This window comes from Catharus ustulatus, chromosome 5 (genome assembly GCF_009819885.2).
Source record: "Catharus ustulatus isolate bCatUst1 chromosome 5, bCatUst1.pri.v2, whole genome shotgun sequence".
Taxonomy (NCBI): Eukaryota; Metazoa; Chordata; class Aves; order Passeriformes; family Turdidae; genus Catharus; species Catharus ustulatus.
The window spans coordinates 58,453,204-58,479,129 of NC_046225.1; the positions used below are offsets into that span (position 1 = coordinate 58,453,204).

Here is a 25,926-nt window from a genome sequence, read left to right on the forward strand (position 1 = left end):
AAAGAACATTATTGTAATTATTCCATTAGGAATCCCTTCAATTATTCATGTGTTTTAATCACTTGGGCATTTAACATAGTGCTAAATTATAATCATCTGATTACATACGGATTTGTGTGGAGCTTTGACAATCTTCTGTGCTGAAGGACAACACAGGCAAATGCAGAAAAATTACTTCATCCTGAAGAAATTGATTAATCTTGAACTCACCTGCTAGAATTTAGGTGGTGCTAGAAGCATTGTTGTAACCTTATGAATTTGCCAGAAGATCTGATAGAATTGCTACAGAGCTCTGTTCTGTAGTCCTATTTTTACACTTATATTTGCAGCTTCTTATGATGACAAAAGTTACCTTGAAAACAACCTGTGAAATGAGGAGAGAACTACATAGTGCTCTTTCCTTTAATCTGCAAAAAAGAGCATTTTTTTAAATCCAGAGATGATCACAGTAATCTTCTAAGCTGACCTTCTTCAGGCAGAGGTCTTTTCACAGGAATTGGATCATGATTTGTATTTCAAATATTATTATTATTCTTAACAAAATAAGCCAATAAAGGGATCCCTACACATATTTAATTATTTTAAATTTTTATCTTCTTTTCCAGATTTGTCTACCTTGAGTTTTTAACTTTTCAATTCATAATTTCTCCATGTTCATCAGCCTCAAGAGTTTTCCATATTCAGATCTCTTTGCCACTGATGAGTATCCTCACAGAAAGAGGTAGTAATCCCTTTATTCCCTTTATTTTACAGTCATTCTTTGAAGTTACTCCTCTGTTTTCTGATCTCTTTGGAAGTTTGTATGCTAAACCAGAATGCTCATCTGAGGGGTTGAGGGGTTTTTGTGTTTGAACAAAGATAAAGTCACTTTATTCTTTGCTCCTAGAAGTGTGGTTTTGCATTTCACTGAACTGAAAAAAAATATCCTATAACAATGAAATATCTTTCTGATTATTTATCCATCAATCCTTGCATTTATCCATATCAGCAGATAATAGCATCTTTTAAGTTGCTGATAAAAATTGACAAGTTGGACCAAGAGCCAGTCCTTTCCCCATTCACAGATGTGTTCTCATTAATGAGTGATCCCTACTACTCATGTTTAATAACATCTCACCTATGGCACAGTACAATTTAATGAGCAGAGACACAGCTGAAAGACATGAAAGCTGGTGGATGTCATAGAATAATAGAATGGTCTGGGTTGGAAGGGATCCTAAAGATCATCAAGTTCCAATCCCTCTGCCATGGATCACACTAGTGACAACAAGGCATGTAGCTAAGGTACTGTGTCAGACATCTGTATGCCACTTGTTTGAGAAGACACATGAAAATACCCCTGTCTAGGACAGGTAACAGTTATAACTCCCTGGTATCTTCTCAGGCTCCTTGGGTTAATAAAAAAACTAAGTGCTTGCTACTCAGCTGTCAAAACGTGAAGAATATAGTTTATTATAATTTGTGCAAGATGAACAGTCTCCAGCTATGCTGCCTTCATAAGCACTATAGAAATACATGAATTTTCACCTTTTTTTATCCTTTATTAGCATAGTCTAACTCCAGACTCACTTTTTGAAAAGTAATTTTGTTTTATGTATGTATTTGCCCAAAGAGGAAAATGAGAAATAATAGTTCTTGTTCATTAACTATGAGAAATAACTGAGTTTTCTGTCATTTAATAAATATAGATAGAAATGAGGCTTCTTGATATTTTTTGAATATGTCTTGCAATTTATATATGATCTGCTACATGGCAAAAGTGTGAGACTGTTAAATTATAGCTTTTCTATTTCTTTCCTGCAGTACTACTCTGCAGTAACAACACAACATGGAGATTCCTGAGAGTTTACTAGTTCACTGGGAAGTGACAGCTTTGATTTTCTGACAGGTAGTGGTGGAGGTTTGCAGAGTGCTCTCTGTCATCTGGAAGTGTTGGAATCAGGCATGCTGTTGATGGATCTGTTTCTGTAGTTTCTGAGTGCCCTGTATCACTGCTCCCTTTGAGGATTTCACTGTAACTGCACTGTCACTGCTCTACCTGGACAGGCATTTAACAAATGTTGACAGTACATAATCAAAAATAGCACTATGCCTTGAATACTCACGAATCTTTCCATTTTAAATAGTGCTGGCCTGCTAAACCACTTAAAAAAGCTGTTTTTCCCTCCCAAGCAATACAATAATCAGCTTTTCCCTGATGAGATCTTATGTAAATATATCACTAGATTAAGGCCCATGCTGATAAAGTTCTTTCTGTAATGAAAAGTTCTGTTTCAATATTTCAAGATTACTGAAAGAGGAAGAGAGGAAGAAAATACTCTCAGGTGTTCCAGTTATGGGAATTCTGGAAAGTGCTGGCACTGTAATAGTCTGTGATGTACAATTTGGATACCCTGTGCCCTGGAGCAAATTTTAGGTGGCTAGAAGTATGAAAGACTGAAAATACAGTCTTATGCAAGTGTATAAGTGCATTTATATAAGTGCATAAGTGTACACTTACATAAGTATGTAAGACAGTGTTCCTGTTCTTAAAATTTAAAAAAAAAATCTTATGTGTGTTTTGGAGATGGTGATTAATAAATTGATGAGGAGCTCCTACCTCCTATGGCACACTTTTATCCACACATTTAGTGCACATAAGGATCATTAGGCTCTTGTAGAAAATCAATAGCTAGAACCTGGCTATTCAAGGGTCTTTCTTTAGCTGCTGATATTCTGTGTGCTAATTACTGAAGAAAGCTGCCTCTTTTAATCATAAACCTGTAGTTGTTATTTGGTAACTCATTTTGTGTGTTTTCTGGTCATTTTTCTCTGAGAAACTGCAGCCACAAAAGACACTACAACTACGTTTTTCTAACTAATGCATTATTGTTTTCTCCAATGAGACCAAGCATTTAAAAATTCCCATTGTTGTCAGGCACATTCACACAACACACACTAAATCTTTATATTAAACAAGAATTTTAAATTCGATGAGTGGCCCAAACTGTTATTGGTGGGGGCACTCACCCTACCTGGTGCTGGTTCTGCTTGTGCCTAAATTGCAAGTATTGACCAGCTTGGCCTGTAGATATCTAGAAACAACTGGAATGCTTTTCTCAATAGCTATGGCACATGCAACGATTTTTGTCCACTGTTCAGGTCTAATTTAGTGAAGGCTAAACATTGCTGGACAACCCTAGGAGTAGAGAAAACTACTGCATCTTTCTGAAGAGACAGTTTTAACTTGCTATCTGTTAACAGATAAAAAAATGCAGGTAAATTATTGACATGAGGCAGCATAAACATGTCACATAGTAGTTGAACTTACTAAATGGTAATGTGAATAAATGCTGTATATAGAATGTAGTCACCCAAAAATTGCATAAAAGGTTTCTCCTATTACATTTTTAAATAATAAATAACTTCCTTGCTTACCAGTGTTTTTTCTGCCTTTTGAGTTCCTCTCATCTTACCACAATGTGAATTCCAATGTGCTATCATTTTTGGTCTCACTCCAGGACCATTGAGGAAGAAATCATAGATGGAAAAAAGATAAAATAGTTTCAAATTATAATTTTTTTCATTGTCTTATAATCATCTGAGTCTGATCTTGTAAAATGCTGGACACTTGACTGTCCTATCCACTGTAAGAGCTGGAAATGCTCAGCGTATCACAAAACCAAGCATTAATTACAGTAATTTCACGAATACAAGCCGCACCAATTTGACTAAGATTTTGCTCCTAAACCGGAAATGCGGCTAATACTCAGGAGCGGCTAATATGTGAATAATTTTATGATATTTACAACCTCAGAAGTGCCAACCAGTGTGCCGACCCGAGCAGCTGCAAAGTCGGCATTTTGCGATTGTTACAAATTGCTACTCTGTTGCACCGCGGGTGGAGCCTGGCTGCCTGCAGGCAGCACGGGGGGCGGCGAGAGAGGCGGGAGAGCTCCCTCCTTCCCTCCTCTGCCTCAACCCGGGGAAGAGACGGGGGGGCCCCGCGCCGCCATTGCCGCAGCCCGGGGAGGAGCGGGGGACCCAGGCCGCCACTACCGCGGCTCGGGGAGGAGAGGGGGGAACCGGGCTGCCACTGCCGCGGCTCGGGGAGGCGGCGGGGGACTCCGTCCCCGCCCGCCGCCGCCGCCGCGGGAGATGGGGGGGGCTCCGTCCCTACCTGCCACCACAGGGCAGCGCTGGGCCATGGTGACCGAGCCCAGTGGCAGCGGTGGCTGGCCCCCAGTGGCCCCGCCGAGCGGCAGCGCCGGGCTGGGCTACCTGGCCCCGTCAGCAACCTCGAGCGGGCTGAGCCTGCACAGCCTTAGCTGAGCCAGTAAACCCCGCCCTGCCACTGTTCTGTTACTATTTGGCAACTTTTTTGCATGCGGGTCCTTGCTGCGAACGACAGAGCGGCTTATATTCAGGTGCGGCTTATTTATGGACAAAAAACGAAATATTTGCCAACACCCAGAGATGCGTCTTATACTCAGTGTGACTTGTATTCGTGAATTTACTGTATGTGAGTTCAATATAGTGCAATTGATTATATTATTTTTATTCTCTCAACCTCTGTTCAGTCTTTGAGGCTATTTGTATCTAGAAGAATATAAATTATTTGCAAACAATTTAATAAGAACATGTGAAAACCTGTATTAAAATTCAGAATTTTCTGGTACTTTTATTTCATCTACTTCATAACTTTGTTGTCTTTGCATGTATATCCAAATAAATAGCTTTAAATTCTATCTGCAAATACCTTTCTTTTATCTTCTATTTAATTTTCTCTGACATATTTATCATTATTTTGCTGAGCATAAGGTAACAAGCATGAAGTTAATGAGATTATAATTTTCAGTGTGGTTTTACTTAGTGCAACATTGTCTGGCAGGTTTGTATCCAGTCTGCACTGTTTTCTCTGAATGTGGAAGGACATTTAAAAGTTTTGCTCATATTTCATCAGGTATCCATGTGAAAAATATGTTCATATTGATTCATGGATACTCTCTGCAAGCAATATATATATCCCTGGTAAATGAGGCTTCTGTGCCTTTTTGGAGTAAATGCACGAGTTATGTTCTACTGAAATATGAAATCATAAAACTTCTCCTGGTTTATAATCAATTTTTATTCAAAACCAAAATAAAATATCAGACCTTTCTGGCTTCTCTTCCCAAGCATATTGTGCAGTAGCATTCTTCTATTTCTTCAAACTCCTTCTTCAGTGACCATATTATGGATAAATACTTCTCATGGTCAAATAAATTTTTAGATGCTTCTGATTTCGGCTAGTCCATTAGTTGTTCAGCTGCACCCCTTTTTCTCTCTCTTCTTTAACCATTTAAAGGACTGTATCTGTCAACATGGCATCATTGCATCTGAAATAATTCAGATTTTGTTCCTGTTCTTCTGTGAATAAAAATCAGCAGAACAGCAGTGATGGTTGCTTTGTATCTGTAAGGAACTAATTTTGTAGATGATTTCTTATAACATTTTCTTATTCTAAGGTTTTTATGTTTGAAAATACCTCAGATTAAGGAGAGCATACCATAGAAATAATAATTTCAGATTCTAGTCATAAATTGTTTATATAAACAAGGAGTTAAAAAAGGGGGTCATGGAAATGTGTTGCCGTTGTTCAGTTAGCTTCATTTGTTAGTGCTGCCCCATCTGCAGGTCAGTCTCTGATAAGCAGCTTTTTTTGTGATAGGAGTTGATGGCAATGAGCTCTTTCCTGTTACCAGTGCTGTGATCATAGTGTTTTTCATTGCTTCTAAATCTTCTTAGATATTCATAAATAAGTCACAATCCCTGTGAAGTTTGCTGCATATGGTCATAATTCTGTGACATTATAAAAAACTAGTTAAATGGATATGTGAGAATTGAACATAATTTCTCTGTCCTGTACTGGGTGATCTCTACCTATGGAAAAAAGAAAAATTGTGTATGAGTCCTGGACAAATTTATCCTTGCTGCTTTTTGGAAACTCTGTGCCACAAAATAAGGATGGACTGTTTGTTTTGTGTTTTTTTAGGTATAAATTATATGTAAATGGTAAAGATCCATGGAGAAAGGAAATTCTAGCTTGTTTCTAGGGATGTTTTGACAAATACTAGGCCAATTAGGAGTCTGAGCAAAAGCAAAATGAAGCATTTTCAAAAGACATGATCATCTGAAATGGAGTTCTGATAGTTAGGAGTTAACTGGGAGTCTTCTATTAATGTCATTGTTTTTGAGCACAATAGATGTAGACTCATAAATGAAGTCAAGGCAGTTGCAGAAAGGGAGTGTATTCAGTCCATATAATAAGCTTGAGACCAGTCTAAAAATGAATATCTCTTACTGTAATGAAGCAAAGCATATGCATTATATATTACAGAACAGTGTTTACAATTTTATCATCATTATAAAGCACAAAATATGATTAATGCTGCTACTGACAAATATGGTTACAGTAATTTCACGAATACAAGCCGCACTGAGTATAAACCACATCTCTGGGTGTTGGGAAATATTTCATTCTTTGTCCATAAATAAGCCGCACCTGAGTATAAACCACTCTGTCATTCGCAGTGAGGACCCGCGTGCAACAAAGTTGCCAAATAGTAACAGAACCGCGGCATGGCGGGGGGTTTACTGGCTCAGCTAAGGCTATGCAGGCTCGGCCTGCTAGGGGCTGCTGATGGGGCCAGGTGGCCCAGCTCGGTGGGGCCGCTCAGCGGGGCTGCTCGGGGCTGGCCACCACCTCTGGGCTAGCTCGTCCTGGCCCCGCTCCCGCCGCTGTGGCGGCGGACGGGCACGGAGCACCTCCTCCTCCCACTGTGGTGGCGGGGGGCGGAGCCCCCCACCTCCTCCCCGAGCCGTGGGGATGTCAGCACAGAGCCCCCACCTCTCCCCCACCTGAAGGAGGGAGCTCCCCTGCCTCCCTCCCTCCCCCCGCACTGCCGACACTGAGCTGGCCCCACCCGCTGTGCAACACAGTAACCAATTTGTAACAACAGCGAAATCCTGGGTTTTACTGGCAGGTGCTCGGCTCAGCACCCTGGCTGGCACTTCTGGGGTTGTAAATGTCAGAAAATTATTCACATATTAGCCGCTTCTGAGTATAAGCCGCATTTCCGGTTTGGGAGCAAAATTTTAGTCAAAATGGTGCGGCTTGTATTCGTGAAATTACTGTACTTGTAAAACTTGTAAAGATAGCAATTTAAACCAAGAGAAAATACTTTCCAACAAATTCTAGTGGAAATTTCTCTTCAGAATCTGTTGACATTTCCATACGTTTACAGAAGTTAATCTAATAATCTACTAGTATTCATTTCCTCTACTTTTTGTCCATCCTTCCCAAAGTTATACTCTTATGGTACTACTTTTGGTACAGAAAACATTATTTCACACTTTATTTGGGGCCAGTCTCCCATTCTGTTAGTTCTGAAGAAGCAATTTGATCTACCAATTTTTCTGACAAATTATACACTAAACCACACCATAATTTGTATCCAAAGCTACCATGATTAGTCTCATAAAGCTTTATTCTCTTCTGGTACAGTTTCCAGACTTTTAAAATACAAGGGTTTTTTTGTTGAAACATGAAGATATACAAATGTAGGAAAAAAAGTACCTATTTGTATGGAGTCATATGGGTCTTGGGTATATTCATCCTGTGACTCTGAGATAAAAAATCTCTGTTTAGGAAGTTAAACTGTCCAACGGACTCATTAATTCTTCGTGAGCTATGACAGTGATAGCATTTTCTGGTAGATTGCTATCCTTTTTAAATATCAGAACATACCATTCTCAGAAAGAAAATGGATCAGTCCTGGCATGTTTGCCTTACTTGAGTTATCTCTCTGACCTCCCTCTGCTGGAGTCCCTCTCAGTGGCAGAGGATTTGGCACTGAGCTTTTCACCTTTGAAACACCCAGTCCAGGCAGACTTCTCATCTATGTGATTTTTACTGACTAGTTTTTTAAAAAAATATTTTCTAAGGGTCCTTGCCTTTCATAGCAATGGAATGCAATTGTTCAAATTTGCTAAGTTACCTATGAAAAATCTTTTCGAATTAGGTAAAAAACTTCTTAGGTCTTGCATATCCTTTTTATCCCCTCTCATTAATCCAATTTTCTCCTGTAAATTTGGAAAATGAAATGTTACTCTGTACAGTGTAACAAGTCTTGTAAGAATTCAGTCTTTGACATATTGACAGGAAAGCTTCTTGGCAGCTATAAAACTCTAATTTTTCACCAGTAAATAGATTAGTCTTTGCTGAGAAATATTTATTAACACTGAAAATCTAAAACTCCCTGCTACCTTAACTAAGGAGAGTAGATATGTGCACTCCAGACAAGTGCTAATAGCAAGCAGGAATGTTTTATTAATTACCCTGAATAATTAGAATCCTTTCTACTCATATCACTGTCACTGTCATGTCTCTTATCACCATAATCTGGTGATAGAGGAAACAAACCTTTTCTCTCAATTTAGTTTGGCTACTGAATCATCCAATGAGAGCTCAACCCTATCTAACACCTGGAGTGCTCATTGTGACATGAAATTCCTCTGGCGCACTGAAGGGGCTCTGGAATTCCCGCCCACCAATGTTAGCTCTTGGTTATGCTCCTCATTGCTCTTTATGCAGTCAATTCTTTGTTGCAGGTATCACCAAGTGTTCTGTGACCCACACAGCACTGAGATAAAATGTGTGGACACAGATGTTTTACTTCTAACCTGAATACAACCTGAAATCAGTTATTAACCTGTGTTGCCCCAGCAAAATGTTCAGAATTAAAAAAAAAAAAAAAAAGTCTTCTGGAGCAATCTGCCCCACTGTTCCGATTTCTTTTATTTTCTCTTCATTTACAATACAGAGATTCACTGTGCATGAACAGACCTGTAGACATTTTATGTATAAAAGATGATGATCTTTATGAGATGAGAAAAAAACAAAGACCAGTTTCACTTATACTTGTATAGTATTTTCAGATGCTTCCTACAGACTTTCCAGAAAGACTACCACTGCTCAACTCTTCCTTGGGTTCTAGACTAATAAAAATTTTTCTGTTTTCTTCTGGCAAAAGTAGAACCCCAAATTTTAGTCAGTATTGAAGCATACAGGAAGCTTTTGTGACCTGGTATTTGTCCAATTACCTTTATTTTTTTTTTTCTATATGTAGACAAACAAATGATAAAAAGAATCAAAAATATGTAAATACATTTCACATTAATGCAACAGCAAACTTTAGGGAGCAGTATAGAGTGGGGGTAAATAAATAGCAGACATTTTTGCTGATATTTTTTTCTCTTCCATTTTTCATTCTACAGAATGAGAATGAAATTTTCCTTTCCACTCACAAATCCTTTCCTTTATACCAAAATCAGGTATCATAACATACTACTGAAACTTGCCTCTGCTAAGAAAAATAAAATTCAAACCCTGCTTTTTCTCTGAAGCATCTCATTGTAATATTCCTTAATATGTCAGCAGTCACCCACACATTCATCCAGGACTGGATTCTGTAAGCTTGCCCTATTTTTCAGCATTCATTTCACAATTTATTGCTGCAATCTCTTGTGGCCCAAAGTTTTCAGCAGACATCACTGGTTTAATCTAGCTTTGTTGAAGTTAAACAATTTCTTTGCAGTCATCAGTGGAAGTTCTTTAACTACTTGTGCTAGAGTGATCAGCTAAAGCAACTAGCAGTTCTGCAAAGATTCCCCCCAAATCCCATATAGGTGCCTGTTTTGACTGTTTCATCTGGAATTTTATTTTTGATTGTTTCATCTGAGGTATTTCTCACTCTATAATAATACTTATGCTCTTTCCAGCTGCTATTTCATTATTGAGGGAAGAATTATACAGTTTTCCATGAATCCATATAAAGTTCAGCTTCATTTTTACAAAGATCAAATCTGATCAAGCAGTCCCATGTCCACTTACACCCAGCTAGAAGACATTTCCTTGTAGTTCAAATAAGTATTGCTCAAAATATCTGTAGCTGTGTGGCATCAGACTTTATATGATTCATCAGCTTGTGACTCTCTGGAGTTTTTAACTTGTATGATTTAGATCACTCATAAAAATAGTTATTTAACCATGAATAGAAACAAAAAAAATCCAAAAAACAACAACAACAAAAAACCAACAAAAAACCCTAACAACCAAAAACCCCAACTTTACTTTTGGGTATAACTGATTATAAATAAAATCCAGTAACGCGAAATAATGCAAACCTGCTTTCTTTAGGCAGTCCCTGTCTCTGTGCACTGTTGCAGCTGCAATACACAGTGTGCCTTTCCTGACTTGCATGTGCTCAGGAAGTGTTCAGGGTCTTGGTTACTGCGGCAGTAACATCTAAGGGCTCAGACCAGAGGAATTTCAGTTTTTTGCAGATTAGAGCTCCACATCTGTCTTGTTGTTGATACTCCCACTAGTGCATAGATCTGTTTATTTGTGTTCTGACCTGTTTTACTACTCACTCCCAGTTGAAAGATTTCCCCATTCCCAGATCCTGAAGTTTCTCAGGTTCTGTAGAGTGCTCTTTAAATTCCTTTTTCATTTCACCTAAATTATGAAATGATTCACTGTATTTTGGCAAAGGAAGGATCATGTGCAGCCTGGATTGATGCACTTTTCACTCATGCTTTTCTCATGTTGCTTACAATATGACCAGTTTTTTGTCTAACATTGTGTGCAATATATTTTTTGCAGTCCTTGTGTTTGTAAATGTGGAATTCACTGTCAATCCATTTCCTTTCCTCAAAGTCAGAGTACATGATCTGAAGAGAAGAAGGAGGTAAATCAAATGCACAGCTTCAGAAGAGTGATGTTACAGTAGTTTCACAATTATTAGCAGCACCTGATTATAAGCCACACTTCCGGGTGTCGAAAACTGTCTTGGGTTACAATACAGAGTGTGATAAAAGGTATCTGTTCCATCACCATCTGTTGAGGGCGGGGGCAGTGATCCTTATCTCCGTGGGAGATATTCTGCTAATGGGGCATCCATTGAAACCAAGCAGGGCATTGTTCTTTATCTTTTCACAACCCATCCTTCCTCCAGGAGTTATCTTCTGCTAATGACCCATTGAGTCCCACTGTGGGACTGATAAAATTACTGCATCCCATTGGAAGTTGCTCCAGCCAGGGGGAAGAGCCCAACATTTCTTACCAAGATAAAAACAGAGGTTTTGGGACACTAAGGGAGCCTCTTTCTCCACTGGACTCCAGAGGAAAATCGGATTTCTTCACATCACCATTGGACCTCCGGAGGGAAACTGCACCTTCTACAGGAGAATTGCTTCAACTGAATCACATCTGTCACTGCAGGAGGATGCAGCCACCATTTAATGGGACTGCTACCAACACCCTGCCTGATGGGGTGTCAGGTTGTACTCTGACTTTGTCAGGGTTTAGAGTTTGTTTCTTTGTAGTACTGTCTTTCTATTTTAATTTCCCTAGAAAAGAACTGTTATTCCTAATTCCCATATCTTTGCCTGAGAGCTCCTTGATTTCAAAATTATAATAATTTGGAGGGAGGGGGTTTACAGTCTCCATTTCAAAGAGAAGTTCCTGCCTTTCTCAGCAGACAACTGTCCTCCAAACTAAAACAGCAACTTTTTGTTCTTTGTCCATAGATAAGCCACTCCTGATTATAAGCTGCACTTCCGGGTTCGGACCAAAATTTTAGTCAAAATGGTGCGGCTTATAATCGTGAAATTACTGTAATTCCTTTTCTAAATCATTATTATGATTATATGAAGTACAGCATCATTTGTTTGAAAAAATTCAGTGGTACCTTGAAATTTAGTGTTCTACCGCTTACGCTTATTTTTAACTCACTCCAGAATTTTAACATGATGATTAGTGCTGCACAGAACTTCTGATTCATGTGTACTTCTATTATAGAAGAAAATTGCTGTGGACTTGATTAAGGTTTGAAGTAAGGAAACTTCTTGACATCTTCTGAACCAGTGTTAGAAAAAATACATCTAGAGATTTATTGCAAATGAATCTCTTCATATCTGTGGCAAATAAGACATGGTTTTCAGCTGCATAGAAGCAAGTCCTGAAGATTTCAGCAAGGATTCTACCTTTCCTTTCCCTCTTGAGTACTGATATCAAATTTGTGCATTTGTACCTCCCATCTCTGGCAAATTACCTCTGTATCCTTGTACCTTCTAAAGACTTTATTAAAATGCTAATGTGGGAGCATATCAAATAACCCTCTCCCATTGCATGTGGACAGTTGCCCCGTGTCTAGGCAGCACACATTCCTGTTTATTATCCCATCATGGGAATCATTCTCCCAGGGGCTTGTCTCATCTGCTGTGCCTGGCTCCCCATTCACACTCCCTGTGGACTGATGAATCTCTGAGATGAAGCCCTCTGAGAAGTATGACAGTGTGTTGAGAGAGCTGGCCTTTGAGCTGGAACATCAAGGATTTTATAGCTGACTGTTACATGGACAGGCAGTTTCTCTCAAGGTTTATATCCAGAAAACTTGAACTTGAATTGAATTAAGAACATTTTCAAATTTTAGCTGTTTGGAGCTATACTACATGATGCCATATTCCAGTGCTCATGGGCATAGGATTGGTTTTGTCCTTCCACTGGACAGGAGCAATATAGATGTGTGATGGGTGACTTTCTGCAGATGCCTTGCACAGACTGATCAGAAGAGAACCTCCAGTGTTCGGAGAAATGAACTCTAGTTTCTAGAGTACATTAATGTAATTCAAAAATGGGATGTAGGAATAGTTGAGAGCATTCTCTTTTTAAAATAACTATTATTTCTATGTAATAACTAACACTCATATTTTGTTCTTGCAAATCAAAATTCCATTCCAGTAATCATCTGGAAATTCAGACTGTATATTGTGTGGTGAAAATGTATTTCTTAGCAGAGTAAACAACAATTTAAAATTATTATTTATTCTCAGAATGCCACTTTTGAAAGATATAAGACCTATGAAATATGCTTAAATTGGAAGTTTTCTGTTGAAGTTTCCGAAGTTTCAGAAACTCTGTTATCCTATTGAAATTCAGCTTACTTTGGTAGCAGTTTGTGATGGGAATACAGCCATGTCTGGAGTGCTGTGTCATGCTAAGGACTCAAAGGACCTTATACCAGCAAGTATTGTTCCAACAGTGGAAATTCAAGCGTTGTTCAGTTCTAAATAGCAATGGACCTGAAATATGTCCCTAGATGTGAATCTGAGGGGAAGTGCTTCCCTTTACTTTGGCAGCCTAAAAATTGATTGTTAAGGCAAATGCTTCTCTTTTGTTATGAACAGAATTTACTGACAGCTTTTTTTTTCTTACAGCTGACATATAGGCTTTTTCCAGAGGTGGAATTATTGTCCTTGCCTGTGTGGATAGACCTGAGATGTCTCCAGTTTTTATAGACAGGCATGGGGTTTTGTGTGTAATGTTTTGCCCAAAGCAATATTCTTAAGTTGTAGTTCAAATGTCCACCGGAATCTTCACAAGCATAAAAGTTACAAATGTATATAATTGATATGGAGATTAATTCAGTTCAAATGGAAGCTGACTGATTAAAAACTTTTAGTTCCAGTAACTTATAAAAAATAAATTGCAGAAAAGTGGCATTTATTCCTTTGCATCCTTTGATTGTTTTGCACAATCAGTAGGAACTCCTGATTGAGGAGAAGGCAGTGAGGTGCTGTGTTCCATTATGCTTGCTTTCTTTAGGAAGCAGTAGGTTTACAATTGAAAAGTCAGCTTTGTTTATGAAACTCTGAAACTCTGGTGTGTACAGTGCCAATTTGCTGGGTTTTTTTTTCCTTTGGCTCTTTCCAACCTTTTGCCTTTAGAAATCATGTTTAATACTGTCAGATGCAGACTGTGCATGAGAGCACAATCACACAAAAGATTGAAAAAGAGGAGAGTGAATGAGGGGCCACTTTGGTGTCCTGCCACAGGCTGGGCACAGCCTCAGTTTGCAATCAGAGGGCTCCCCTGGTGCAGTCCATGGCTGCTTGGCAGAGGGCTGCTGCGGCTGGCAGGGTGGCTCTGTCCTCAGCAGCAGTCATCTCCTCGGCATCTCCGGCTGGAGCTCGCTGAAGAGCGCACAGGAATGCTGCTTAGGACTCCTGCCTGACCTTGGAGTAGCACCAAAGTCCTGGAACGCTGGGTAGGTTCCTTTTCTTCGGTTTGTAGCCACTGAGTAGGGCTTTGGTTAGGTCCTAGTCGGTGTTGGTTGTTGCTAACGGCCTCTGGCTTCTTCAAAGTGTCAGTCTGCAAAGAAAAATAATGCTACATGGAAATGCAATGGTCTGCCTCTGTGGAGGAGAAGGTAGTGGAGAGAAATGGTCCCCAAGCGTGCAACTGGCTTTAAGTGGCTCAGCTGCTTTTCTGCATTTGAGTGACAGTGGCATTAAGGCAGCACAGAATCCCAACTATTCATCTTTTCTGGGTAGAGCAGCTGTCTTTCAGTGACAGCTAGAGGAATGCAGCTCCCCTCTATGACACTGATGTCAGGCAAGCTAAGATAGGAAGGATAATAGGTTCATGCTTAGAGGATTACATTATTTCCTTTACCTAAACTACTGACTAAGGTAAGAGGTAAATATTTATTTACCATCTAGAGATATTATATGATTTTTATCATTTAAGTTAAAATCAGAGTTTTTAAACAAAGTAGATAAAATCTGATTTTACCCCATCTCTATATTTTAAAAATACATAAATGTTCCAGATAAATAATTAAAATCTAAGGAATATTAATACACTTATTCCACTTAATGAATACTAGGAATGTATTAGCTGACAATGATTAATGAAATTCTAAATATTTTCCCTTTATCCCCCGTCCATCTCTTCTCCCCCCATCTCCCTTACCCATAGCTTTTGGATTTAAGTTGTGTATATATCCTGCAGGAAAACTAAAGGTTAAGTTTTTGTTTAGGATGGAAGTGTTAGCTCCTGAGAAGAAAACACATGAAAAGAATGAAGATTTGCAACAGTATCCTCAGAAGCCTGCAGGCTGTAAGAAAATGCTTAGGAATTGCTGCTTGATAAAGCGAATTTTTGCCTGGAAAAGTCTGAGCTCTAAAGGTACCATTTCTATTGAAAATTTTAATGTAGGACAAATTGTTGTCCTTTCAAGAATTCTGAATTATTGATACAATAGTATTGGTGAATTTAACATCAGTCAAGTTACAGGTACAAAGAGTCTCTGCTGTCTTGAGTCTATTATGCAGAGAGATTAAAAATGGTACAGCTTTGATTGAGGTGCTTTATCATAATGTGATAAAAAATAATTGTACTGCATGAGTAGTCATTTTGCAGCACATAAAAATACATGGTCTGCAGAAAAAAAATTTCTTCAGTCAGAAGATAAATGAGTAAATGTAAAATACCAGAAATTAGATTTATTAATTTATCAGGGCCCAACCCAAAAAGCTGTTTTGATGAGTAAAACCTCCTTTCATTGTTGTCAGAGTATATTTGCATGGAAATTACATGATCAATCCCTTTGTCTTTGAGGAAATGGAGAAAGGTAACATTCTGTCACATTTATACATAATGATGTTATGTACTGTATTTATTAATAAATACTGAGAGAAATGCTTCTTTTTAAAATTATAAGTTGGCTGTGAAGTATCTCACCATTGAAAGTTGAACTCTTATATGAATAATAAATTAAACAACAACTGTCTTGAAATGATGGTTAATCTACTTCACATTATTTCCCTCAGGAACATACAAACAGTTAAGAATTTTATTCACCACAGATTCCTCTTTTTGCCATTATATTTATACTTTGCAATATTATGTAAAAACAAAAGAAAAAACACGGTCCCAAGCAATTCTTTTGCATGTTGGCAGCATTTATACAACAGTTTATGACAGAAACAAACAAAGAAACCCCAGTCCAAGTCCTAAGTATATCCAATTTGTGTCAAACAGAATGAAAAACAAAAGCATGACATCGCTTTTTCAAGAAGAGCTAAGTCACCACAACCTGAGTGTGTGATATGTTACTTTATTTGCACATTTACTTTAAAGTCTATGCTCTAGTAGCTTAGTTCCAGCTTTTAGAAACAATGTTCTAGTTAAATATGACCTACCTCAGGTTTTAAACTGCACTGATCTCTGCATCGTCCAAGTAAATAAGTGCCTTATATGCTTTACATTTAGCTATTCTCAGCCACTCATTTTTAGATGTTTAAATTAATTTTTCAACAAATGGCTGCTTTAATCACATGCATATTATAGTTTGCTAAATACATGTTTGATTTCCTACTCTTGTATTGGGTACCTGTAGTTTGCTTCACTTTGGGGTTTTTTTTTGTATTTTTACTGGAGCTAATGAGGCAAAAATAGGTTTTTTATAACTCTTTCAGAAAACTCATCCTTCTGTTCATGCGATTTTTTTAGAATTTTTTTCACTGGATTATTTATCCTCAATCTCAGTATCTTAAAGCAATCACCTCTCTAGAAATGATGGGTGAATCTAAAGCAAACTGCATTGAAGTTTATAGGTCTGATTCTTCAATACCTTCAAATTGACTAATAATTTACACCTCCAAAAAGGGTCTCAAAACAGTCAATAGGTGATGACAGAATCAAGGATTTATTTTATTTTGCTAAAGTGAATTAGCAGACAGATGAATCACTGTAAAAATCAGGCTCAGTTAAATTACTCTCGGTTACTCTGGCAGAGACAAAATCAGAATCTGACACATACTTAACTCAAAATGAAGCTATTATTTTTGCTTTATGTAGTACCAAATAGTAGAAAGTGTATTCCCATAGGGATACCTTTACAAGAAGATTTGAATATTTGTGAGGATCAAGAAGACACACATTCTGAGGTACTTCCTTCAGTACTGTGCTGCTGTCCAAGGTGACCTTGCTGGCCAGACAGGTTTTGTTGGACTGCAATGATAGAGCATTCCCAGGACTCGTGGCAGTGCTGTAGGAACTAAGAGCATGTGGCTACAGAGCTCCTTGTTCAATACCTGTTTTCTGTCAGAAGAATGAGAGTGGGTTTGCAAATCATATTGTGGTGGCTCATTCCCACCTAGATGTTCTTTTACACAAATGAGATTCCCCATTGGTTACCTTAAGCTAACTTACACTGGTAAAGTGGTATAAAAGTAGTCATTTGGTAGTTGAGGCTTGCAGTTTAGTATTTAACAAATAACTGAATTTTTTTTGTTTTGATTTCTAAAAAATCATGATAGCTCTAAATATGAGTTTATTTTGTAATTCATTGCTCGTGTAACATTTTGCAACTGGAAATGCTGGAAAGTAATGGATATTTGATCTTTCTTTTAAAACATACCATTTCTGCTCTAGAATTCATTTTTCATACTTTAGTTTATTTGTATAATCTTCCAACTGAGTTTGTCAACATCTTTAAGCTTCATAGTATTAATTATTCTTTCAGAAACAATTTCCATTTATGAATTTGGAGCAGGAATATAAATATTTGATTTACTGCAGTGTTGGGATGATTTAACTCTACCTTCAGAATGGAAAACCTTCACTCTTATGATAAAATTTTAGAATATCATCACACTGGGGATGTCTTCCTGCTCTTCATGTTTCAAAATCTGGGAATAAAAAGAATGTTATTTTATAAGTACTGGAAAGATAATTATACTCAACCCTTTTTGATGCAGGATTTAAACAGCATGGATTCAATGCATGAGTGCATCCGTAAAACGATGATCAAGCAAATGAAAAAAAAAAAAGAAAGAACCTTCTTGTATTTCAAAGAAAAGTAAATGAAATAACATGGTTGTAAATGGGAAACATACTAAACCCAGTATTTTAGTCAATGCTCAAGGCTTGGTAATTTGACTAATTCTATCAGAAAATAATTTCAAAGAGCAGGTATCTTGTAACTGAGGCCAGAGGAACAGACTACGACAATGCCAGGAATGTATCACTGAGAGCTTGGTGCTGCAGTAAACTCTGAGCCCAAGTTTAAAGGACGTGTTAAAAAAATTTCAATTTTAAATGCTCAATTTTGAAAAGAGGCAGCCCTGAAGTATCCCCTCACTAAATTGGCAACCTCCTCAGCTAACCTAGGACAGTTATGAGTCTTTTATAATCATTCTGTGCCATGAATATACATTTGCTGCAGATTCTGTACAATGCAAATGAGAGACACCAAGAGGACAACAAGTTGTCTGTCATGAAGATAAATTTGGAGGCATTGCACTGCTGACTCTGCATTTCATACTGCTAAAAATATTATACGTGATCAACTGTTTATTTATGTTTTTTGCATTGTGTTTCCTCATATCACATATTTATGAGTTGAGGTATGAGTGCTTTAGGAATAATCCCAAGATGTCAATCATTGTGTGTGTTCCTCCCTGTCAAACAGTACATTTGACAAAGTGTATATGGAAAAAATAGCCCAAGTTATTTCAGAGCTAGTTAAAATTCTACTCTGCCTAGGATACTTCATACTGTCTCAGGCCTTAAATAGCTCAAAAAATTCCTGCTGAAGGTTGTCAGTACCAGATTTTTAAACATGGACTTTGTGTGAACAGGGTAGTAATTTGTCTCCTATGGCCCATTTGCCTTTGCTTGTCCTATGCAAATAAGTTGACCACTGCTTTGAAATCTAGTCACATCTCGCGGTCTCTCAAAGACCATGAAAAACTTTTCCCCTAGTTGTTAAAAATTAACAAAAATGTTTATGTATACAGGATACGGGTCCTTTGGACTGGAATATTTTTCCAATGTCTCTCAGCATTACTTGTTGTGTGCTTTTCTTTTGAGCAGTGAAGTGATGAGGCAAAGACAACATGTAAGGTAGAAAGTGATGACATCAGGATTATATACAGGATTTGCATTCCACTGTCAAAGCCCTCAAATACTTTAATTAGAAAGTATCATGACTCAGGAAACAGGATTTTTTTCCTAACTTGATTACTGAAGCCAAAGCATCTTTTTTGTTTGCTTGTGCATGGAGCGATAGTTCCTGAAATCTGCCTGGTCCTAATTAACCTTCCCTATAGGAAAAATTATGAAATAAATGGTGTAGATAAAAATGTCAGAAAAAAAAATTTAAAAATTCACTGTCGGGAGTACTTTACACTTCTGACTTCATTCCCATGTCCCAATAGCTGCTCTTTACTAACAGTCCTCTTCTAAACCATGGCTGATCCACAGTTCAGATCTTAACTTGTCCAGTAATTGAATTTTTATGGCCTGTCGTTTTTTATTTCCTGTCATTTCAAGATAAATCCTGTAGTTTTTGTGGGATTTTTTCCCCCTCAGCTTTCTCACAAATGCTTTGAGCATTGTTTGGTTTCTCTTGAAATCACTGATTTACATGAGGGGATCTTTTTAGGGGCACTCGGAAACATTTGTCCTATGTGCCCGTACAACTGCAGTTCACATGGCTTTGCAAGTTTGAGTCTGAAAGCCTCTGAGAGAGAAAAAAAAGAGGTGGGGGGGGTGAAGAGGGAAGAAAAAGAAGTAGGGATTGAGGAAAGGATTGAGAGAAAAGTTGTGGAGAGAGACCAAGGACTGTGTCCCTTGCCAAATCCACTTCTTTCCATTCTAGGTGCTCAGCATGTAAATAATTAGATCATAATGCTTTTCAATATTTCTTGAATGCTGAAAAAGGAGACTTTTTAGTCTGTTACTGCCTGTATTAATGACTGAAGAAGTTAACATATCTGAGATTTTATGCTCTGAACACAAAAAAAGAAATTAATTTAGAAAAGGAACATTTAATGGTTTTAGGCAATACAGAAATCTTTATTTTGTAAAAACTACAAAAATAAATTTGTTTTAGAATTCAAAACAAGTGATGTTTGGCCGATTTCATCTATTTGAAATACTTATTAAAATGTTTTACAATTTGATGTTGCTACTCTTAGTGTATATGTTATTCTGAAGTAAATTTGCTACCCATAACTTAGACCCAGGAAAACTTAAAGGGTGAAAAGATAATTCACTTTGTGTCCTTGAATGATGTTTTTTTCACAATTAGTGAACATTGCTCAATATTGCTTTGGGATTTTTTTTAAATTACAAGGAAGAGTGAATTAGCACTGTTTTCTTATTTGTCTCTAATAAGTCAAGGTTTCATATTGCCTTCTACCTTCTGGCTCTCTGTGCAAACGATCCATTTTGTACTATGAATGTTTTGCATTTTGAACAAATATTGAGTACAACATATATACATATTTTTTCAACTCAATGAACTGGATGGAAAATGTGAATATAATGAATTTAAATGTAAAAGTGTTGTTAAGTGGACGTTTTTATTTATCTCATTTTTTTCCTTGAAACCTATATCGAATTTTATACTTGGCTAAATAATTCTTAATATTAGAATAAATATGCAGTTATATATGTTTACTGACTATAAAAAAGCTGTTTTAAGCATGCTAAAAAAGGAAAAAAAGAGGGGTAATAATCTATTTTTAATTTTTTTTTCCCTTTTGCTTTACACTAAAGCCTGTTCACCCATTACAATCTCAGACAAAGGAGTTTGTATTAAGTTATCTGGCAAAAAGGGGCACCTTGCAGTTTGTTCCCTTCTTGCAGAATGCTAACTCTGAAAGACAAATCATTGCAATAAAATTAGAGGCTCTCCCTGGTGAACTTAATTTTCTTTTAAATTTGTAGCACGGAGAGATCTAATCTCAGTAAGACTTCTAACACTCTCTTCAGGGCAGCAGTTAATTGTTAATGCCACAAATTAACAGGAAGGTGTACTATTTAGCAGTTCTTGTTGTCTTTCAGAGCATTAAAATGGGAATTGGGAAAACTTTGATTCTCACAATTTAGAATCATTCCAGAGTGATTAATGTTTTGAAGAGGGGTTTTACTGTGTAGTTGTGTAGAGACTTGTTAAACTGAGTATTGCATGTAGCTAATGAAAATGTGAGGCTCTGGCACACACTTCTGAATGCATAAAATTTTGTCACATCATTTTTGGATTGGGACAGTTTAATAGTCATTCTTCTTTATTTCTCATAAGGAAGACCCCATGAACATGTATTTGTGAAGCTTTTGATTCTTCTTGAAGTTTAAAATTTTTTTAGTTAGAGGCTACAGTCATTACAAAAAATCTTGCAGCTTTACTCTGTAATTAAAAGGTTTTTAAACATTACCAAATTTTAAAATAAAGTGGCAGAACTCTTATAATAGCCACTCGTTTACAGTCTGGAGAGAATTCATACATGCATCTTTAGAGCCCTTGAAATAGTTCTTAGTCCCTATAAAAGTAAGCATTATCCATAACTAAGTTTTTAAAGATGCTTGATACAAAGATAGCAAGTTGCAAAATGCAGATTCTGAAGTCAGTTCTCCTTAGAGTGAATGTGCCCGTTATGTAAGGAGAATGATATTCCATGGAAATCAGATTTCCTTAGGGCTTGACATTCAGAGGGTAAAACATGCTCCACAATTAACCCCTGAGAAATGAGGCTCGGAAAGATGTGGGTGTATCACTCCATGGAGCTTCTGCTCTATGCTTCCCTGGATAATAAACATTACACAACAAGGTCTGTCTCTCCTGTTCTCTTGGAGATTTGTTTCCTTCATGTCAGAACGGATTTTTAAGGTCTCCTGCAATTACCAACTTTCTAATTCCAGCATTGCTGTTATCAGGAGAGACACAATGCTGGAAGATGAAGCCTTAACTCATGGCAGGTGGCTGCCTAGAATTCTGCATTTGCAGAGCAGCACCTTGAACTCAGGAGCATTTTTGCTCTTTGTGTCTCTTTCTCTTCCTTCTGACCAGTATTAGCATGAAGCAGTTTGCATAAGTGTCCTAAGAATCCCCAATTTTAAATTTGTACTAATTAAGAGCTATGAGCAGACCCTTTTAATAAACCATTTATTTTTTAATTAATCATCACAAATGTTTCTTTTCTTCTCATATAAAAAGCATAAGAAACCATCAAGCTGGCTGGAACCTTTCCATGAATGTCATTCTTGACTCTGCATAGTGAAATTTAAATTTTTTTTTTTTTGAGACCATTAATCCTGCTTGCCGGTGGTCAACTTATTGTTCAGTCAGTGTAAACTATTAAAACATAATCCTGCCATCTTCTTCAGCTGGGCTGAAGAATGTAAGGAATAGTTGACTGACTACTTTTTAATCAGCTAGTTATACCAGAAATATAATTTCTTTAATTCTTCTTGTTTCTCTAGCAAAAATGGAGTTACTGCTTCAATGTTATGCAGATATTTGAAAACTCTTCATTGCACTGCAATATAGAAATTATATTCCCTGAAGATGAAAGTAAGCTATGAAGTTCCAACCTCTCCATTGAAGAATCTAATGTCTAATCTTATTTCCTTATGTTTTCCTTCATTTTTACAAGTCAGTGTCCCATTTTTAAAAAGGTGAAAAGGAAAAAAAAGAGAAGAGTTGCTAATTTATTGAAAATATGGTACTTAAAAATCAATTCTAGCAATCTAGCAATGTTTGGAATACAATAAATGGTAAAGTTTCACTGCTTTTGGAAACTTAATTGTATCCTGTGAGAAACCAGTATATATTCCGATTAAGTCTCTATACTCACAGTATCTTTGATTTTTACTGTGTCTACCAACTGCTGATTTTTTATTTAAAAACATTTTATCCATCTAAAACTAATAGGCCAAAGAAGCAGATTAGATTAAGTGGAAGGACTTTTATATTCATGGTATACTTAGAAAATGGAATAAATCTTTAAATATCTTGCCACTTTCCATCTGGGCATTATTCCAGCAATTTAAATGACTAAATATACTGAGAGTATTCTAGATTAAATGAGAGCTCTGAATGTCTTTTTATAAATGGTATGGCTCATAAAGAGCTGAATTTGTTGTGGTAGTTGGTGAGATCTGCATTTTGTTTACCGAATTTGCTGGGTATTAGTGCAGCATAACACAACTGCATTTGCAAACATCTGTCTCTGGAAAATATCCTGTGACTGGAAGGAGCATTTCTACTGCAGATCAAGGTAGTTGACAGAAGCAGCTTCTTAAAAGCATGCAAAACCAGGGATTTTTGGTTTGGTTTGGTTTGGTTTTGGTCATGCTGAATCATAATAACTGGATAACTTTTCACAAAAGATCAAAATAAAAGGAAAACCAGCATACCTCAGCAGTGAAAAGTTAAGGCAGAAGAAAGGAGGGAAAAACAGTAGGAAATGACAAAATTGCATGTTGTTTTGCTTTCTCCTGCTATCCCTCTCCCCCTTTAATTTAAATTCTTGTTTCTATGGGAGTCTGCAGTGTGGTCTTGGTAGTTCTGGCAAACAACACTTCTGATAGGATAGATTTGTCCTTCTTCCAGCCCAAAAGGGGTAAGTGGGAGGATATGGGGCTTTTCACTATTGCAGTAACGCTGTCCTGCTGGCACCTCCCCGCTGTTCCTCCCAGTAGCATTATCTCCTTGGCAAGAAGATGCATTCTCAGTGATTCTTTAACTTTCTCACTCATCCTCTCTGTGTGCAAGAAACTAATGAAAAGTCAATAAGGAGGTGAAGTTTTTCACCAAAACATCTAAATCTTTAGTGGGCTCAATGACAATATTAGTCATATGTGGCAACAGTGCAACTGAATTTTCCAGATCACTCCAGCCAAATGCCAGCAAGCCTATACTGTGTAGGAAAACAGAAGGCATACTTGGCTTCACTTATGTCACAGAAAATGGTGCAGGAAATATTGAGCTACCTGTGTGCTTTTTGTACTATTCTCTGCAACCCTTCATGTTTGAGGCCAACCTGATGTCTTTGTTATACAGGCTGGGAAAAGGAAAACTATAATAGACGAAAAAGTTGAAAAATTTGATTACCTGTAAAAGTCCTTTTCTAAAACAACATTTAATTTGTGTTAATTTTGGTCTTGTGAGTGTAAAAAAAAGATACTTGAAAGAGTTGGGTTGTCCTTCTCAGCAGTGAAGAAAACCTATTTCTGACAATACAAGGACACAAGTTCTGGTAAAGTGAAGCTGTTTTCATCACCTCCTGCTGGCCTAAGCATGTGCATAGGTTCAAGTTATCTTGAATCTAACAGCAAGGACTGCCAGCAAGAATGCATCATAGTTAAATCTCTGTCAGCTCACATCACCAAGTTCTTCTGATTATAATTAGCATCACTACATTTGACTTTCTTGTTATACTTAATAGATATATATTTAACGCCATGAAAATACCACAACTTTCGACTGTAGCATCTATCAACTGAGCTGTTTTAAATGTCTCTATGTTTATCTTTGCATGTTTGTGTTTATCTTTGCTGGTTGAGAGATAAAATTTTTTATCTGAAGACCATTCAGTTGACAAGAGCTACCCTTTCCAAGCTGTGATGGTTTCACTGCTTAAACTAAGTCCTTTCATTCATACCATGTCTGATCAAACTGAGATGAAAAGTGAGAAAAATCAAACCTAGATGGAGTAGGGGAATCATCACAGTATGTCCCTACAGTAACATAAAATCTGTTCTTGTGTTTCTGAATCTCAGTATTCTCTACTGTGAGAAAACAGAAGTTACTCCATCTCCTTCTAGTTTTGAATTATATGGGGACATAGTAACTTGCTGCAGCTGTTTATCTCTTTCCTGACTGTAACTTTGTCTGAAACCAAAACCCCTCTGCTTTTAGTATAAAAACAGTGCAATTCCATAGTTGTTGAACGAGCAATTTAGAAAATAGTGAACAAAACAGGATACAGAAAGAAAAGAGGTCCCTATGTTTAATTTGTGCTGGAGAACCAGATTTCTTCTCTCACAGAGCCCCTGTGTCATAGAATCACAAAATATGCTCAGTTGGAAGGGACCCATCAAGATCATGGAGTCCAACTCCTGGCCCTGTGCAGGACACCCCAGGAATCACATTGTGTGCCCAACGGTGCTGTTCAAGCACTTGAACTCTGTCAGGCTTTGTCCTATACCCCCTCCCTGAGGAGTCTGCTCCAGTGCCCAGACACCCTCTGGGAAAAGAACCTTTTTCTGATATCCTGATAGCTAACCTAAACCTCCCCTGATGTGGTGTGAAAGGAGACAGTTATGACAAATCTCAGGTATTGACACTCTGTGTTTCATGTTTTCTGAGTGAATTCTTGGGGTTTGGCAGAAAATTGAGCACTTGCACCATTACTAGCTAGGCTTTGAACATATATGAAAGACTGTGTATTAAGCGTTGTGAAAATGAGCTTCCATGAGTTTCCTACCAAGTGCCCAAATTAGTCGGTACCTTTGATCTTAATCTCACTGTGCCTCTGTTCTGCATAAAGTAGGTGTAATAATAACCTCTCATCTCACAAGGATATTTTGAATATAAATGTAGTAGTGTTTGTGAAGCACTCAGACACTGCAGTGATGAACATCAGAGAGAAGTCTGTTTTCAGTTCAGATATTCAATAATGTTTGATAAGTAAGTTGTGTGGGCACAAAATGAGAAATGTGTGAAGTTTTGAATTTGGTAAATAACTAATATCCATGAATTAAATTAGCTTATCAAAAGAAACTCCTGTTCAAACTAAAGCACATCATCATGTCACTAAAAGGTTGCACCACAATGCATATGTAAAAAGGGGCTACACTAAAGCTGTTAGGATTTATGATCATGATACAGTTCTTTTGATGTATACTTCCTATGTAATTAATATATATACCAGAATTTCTGCGTGGGAAGTATTCATAACATAAAACGCAGATCTTTGCTTGTAGTTTAGCTTAAAAGCAGGGGCAATGTGATTGATCTAAGCATCAATGCTTATTACAAGGGGTGAGGGGTACAGAAGGATGTACAGCTTTCACTTAATTGTGTGATGCTAAATTTTGGCTTGCTGGCGTGAATGAGAATCTTGCCATTAAATCTCTTCATAAAAGGAATTTCACTCAATTGCTTTATATAAATAACCCTCTTCTGATAAGTTACATCTTTATGTAGGAAAACAAAATATCACCCAACTTTTAGCTTTGTAAAATTACTTTTATAATGAATATTG

At 37.3% G+C, this 25,926-nt stretch overlaps 1 protein-coding gene across 4 annotated transcripts in view; it reads left to right on the forward strand.

The window, feature by feature from the left end:
• The window catches only part of KCNIP4 (potassium voltage-gated channel interacting protein 4), a 416,508-nt gene that overhangs the window by 36,602 nt on the left and 353,980 nt on the right, over positions 1 to 25,926 (forward strand). Inside the window, exons 1-2 of one of the 4 annotated variants that reach the window (XM_033059807.2) lie at positions 13,962 to 14,129; positions 14,904 to 15,052. The exons of 2 other annotated variants lie outside the window; for them this stretch is intronic. In XM_033059807.2, coding sequence (XP_032915698.1) covers positions 14,905 to 15,052 — 148 coding nt within the window. In that variant the 5' untranslated portion in view covers positions 13,962 to 14,129; position 14,904. Of the gene's footprint in view, positions 1 to 13,961; positions 14,130 to 14,417; positions 14,554 to 14,903; positions 15,053 to 25,926 lie in introns of those variants that run through there. One more of the 4 variants, XM_033059809.2, reaches the window with a different exon arrangement.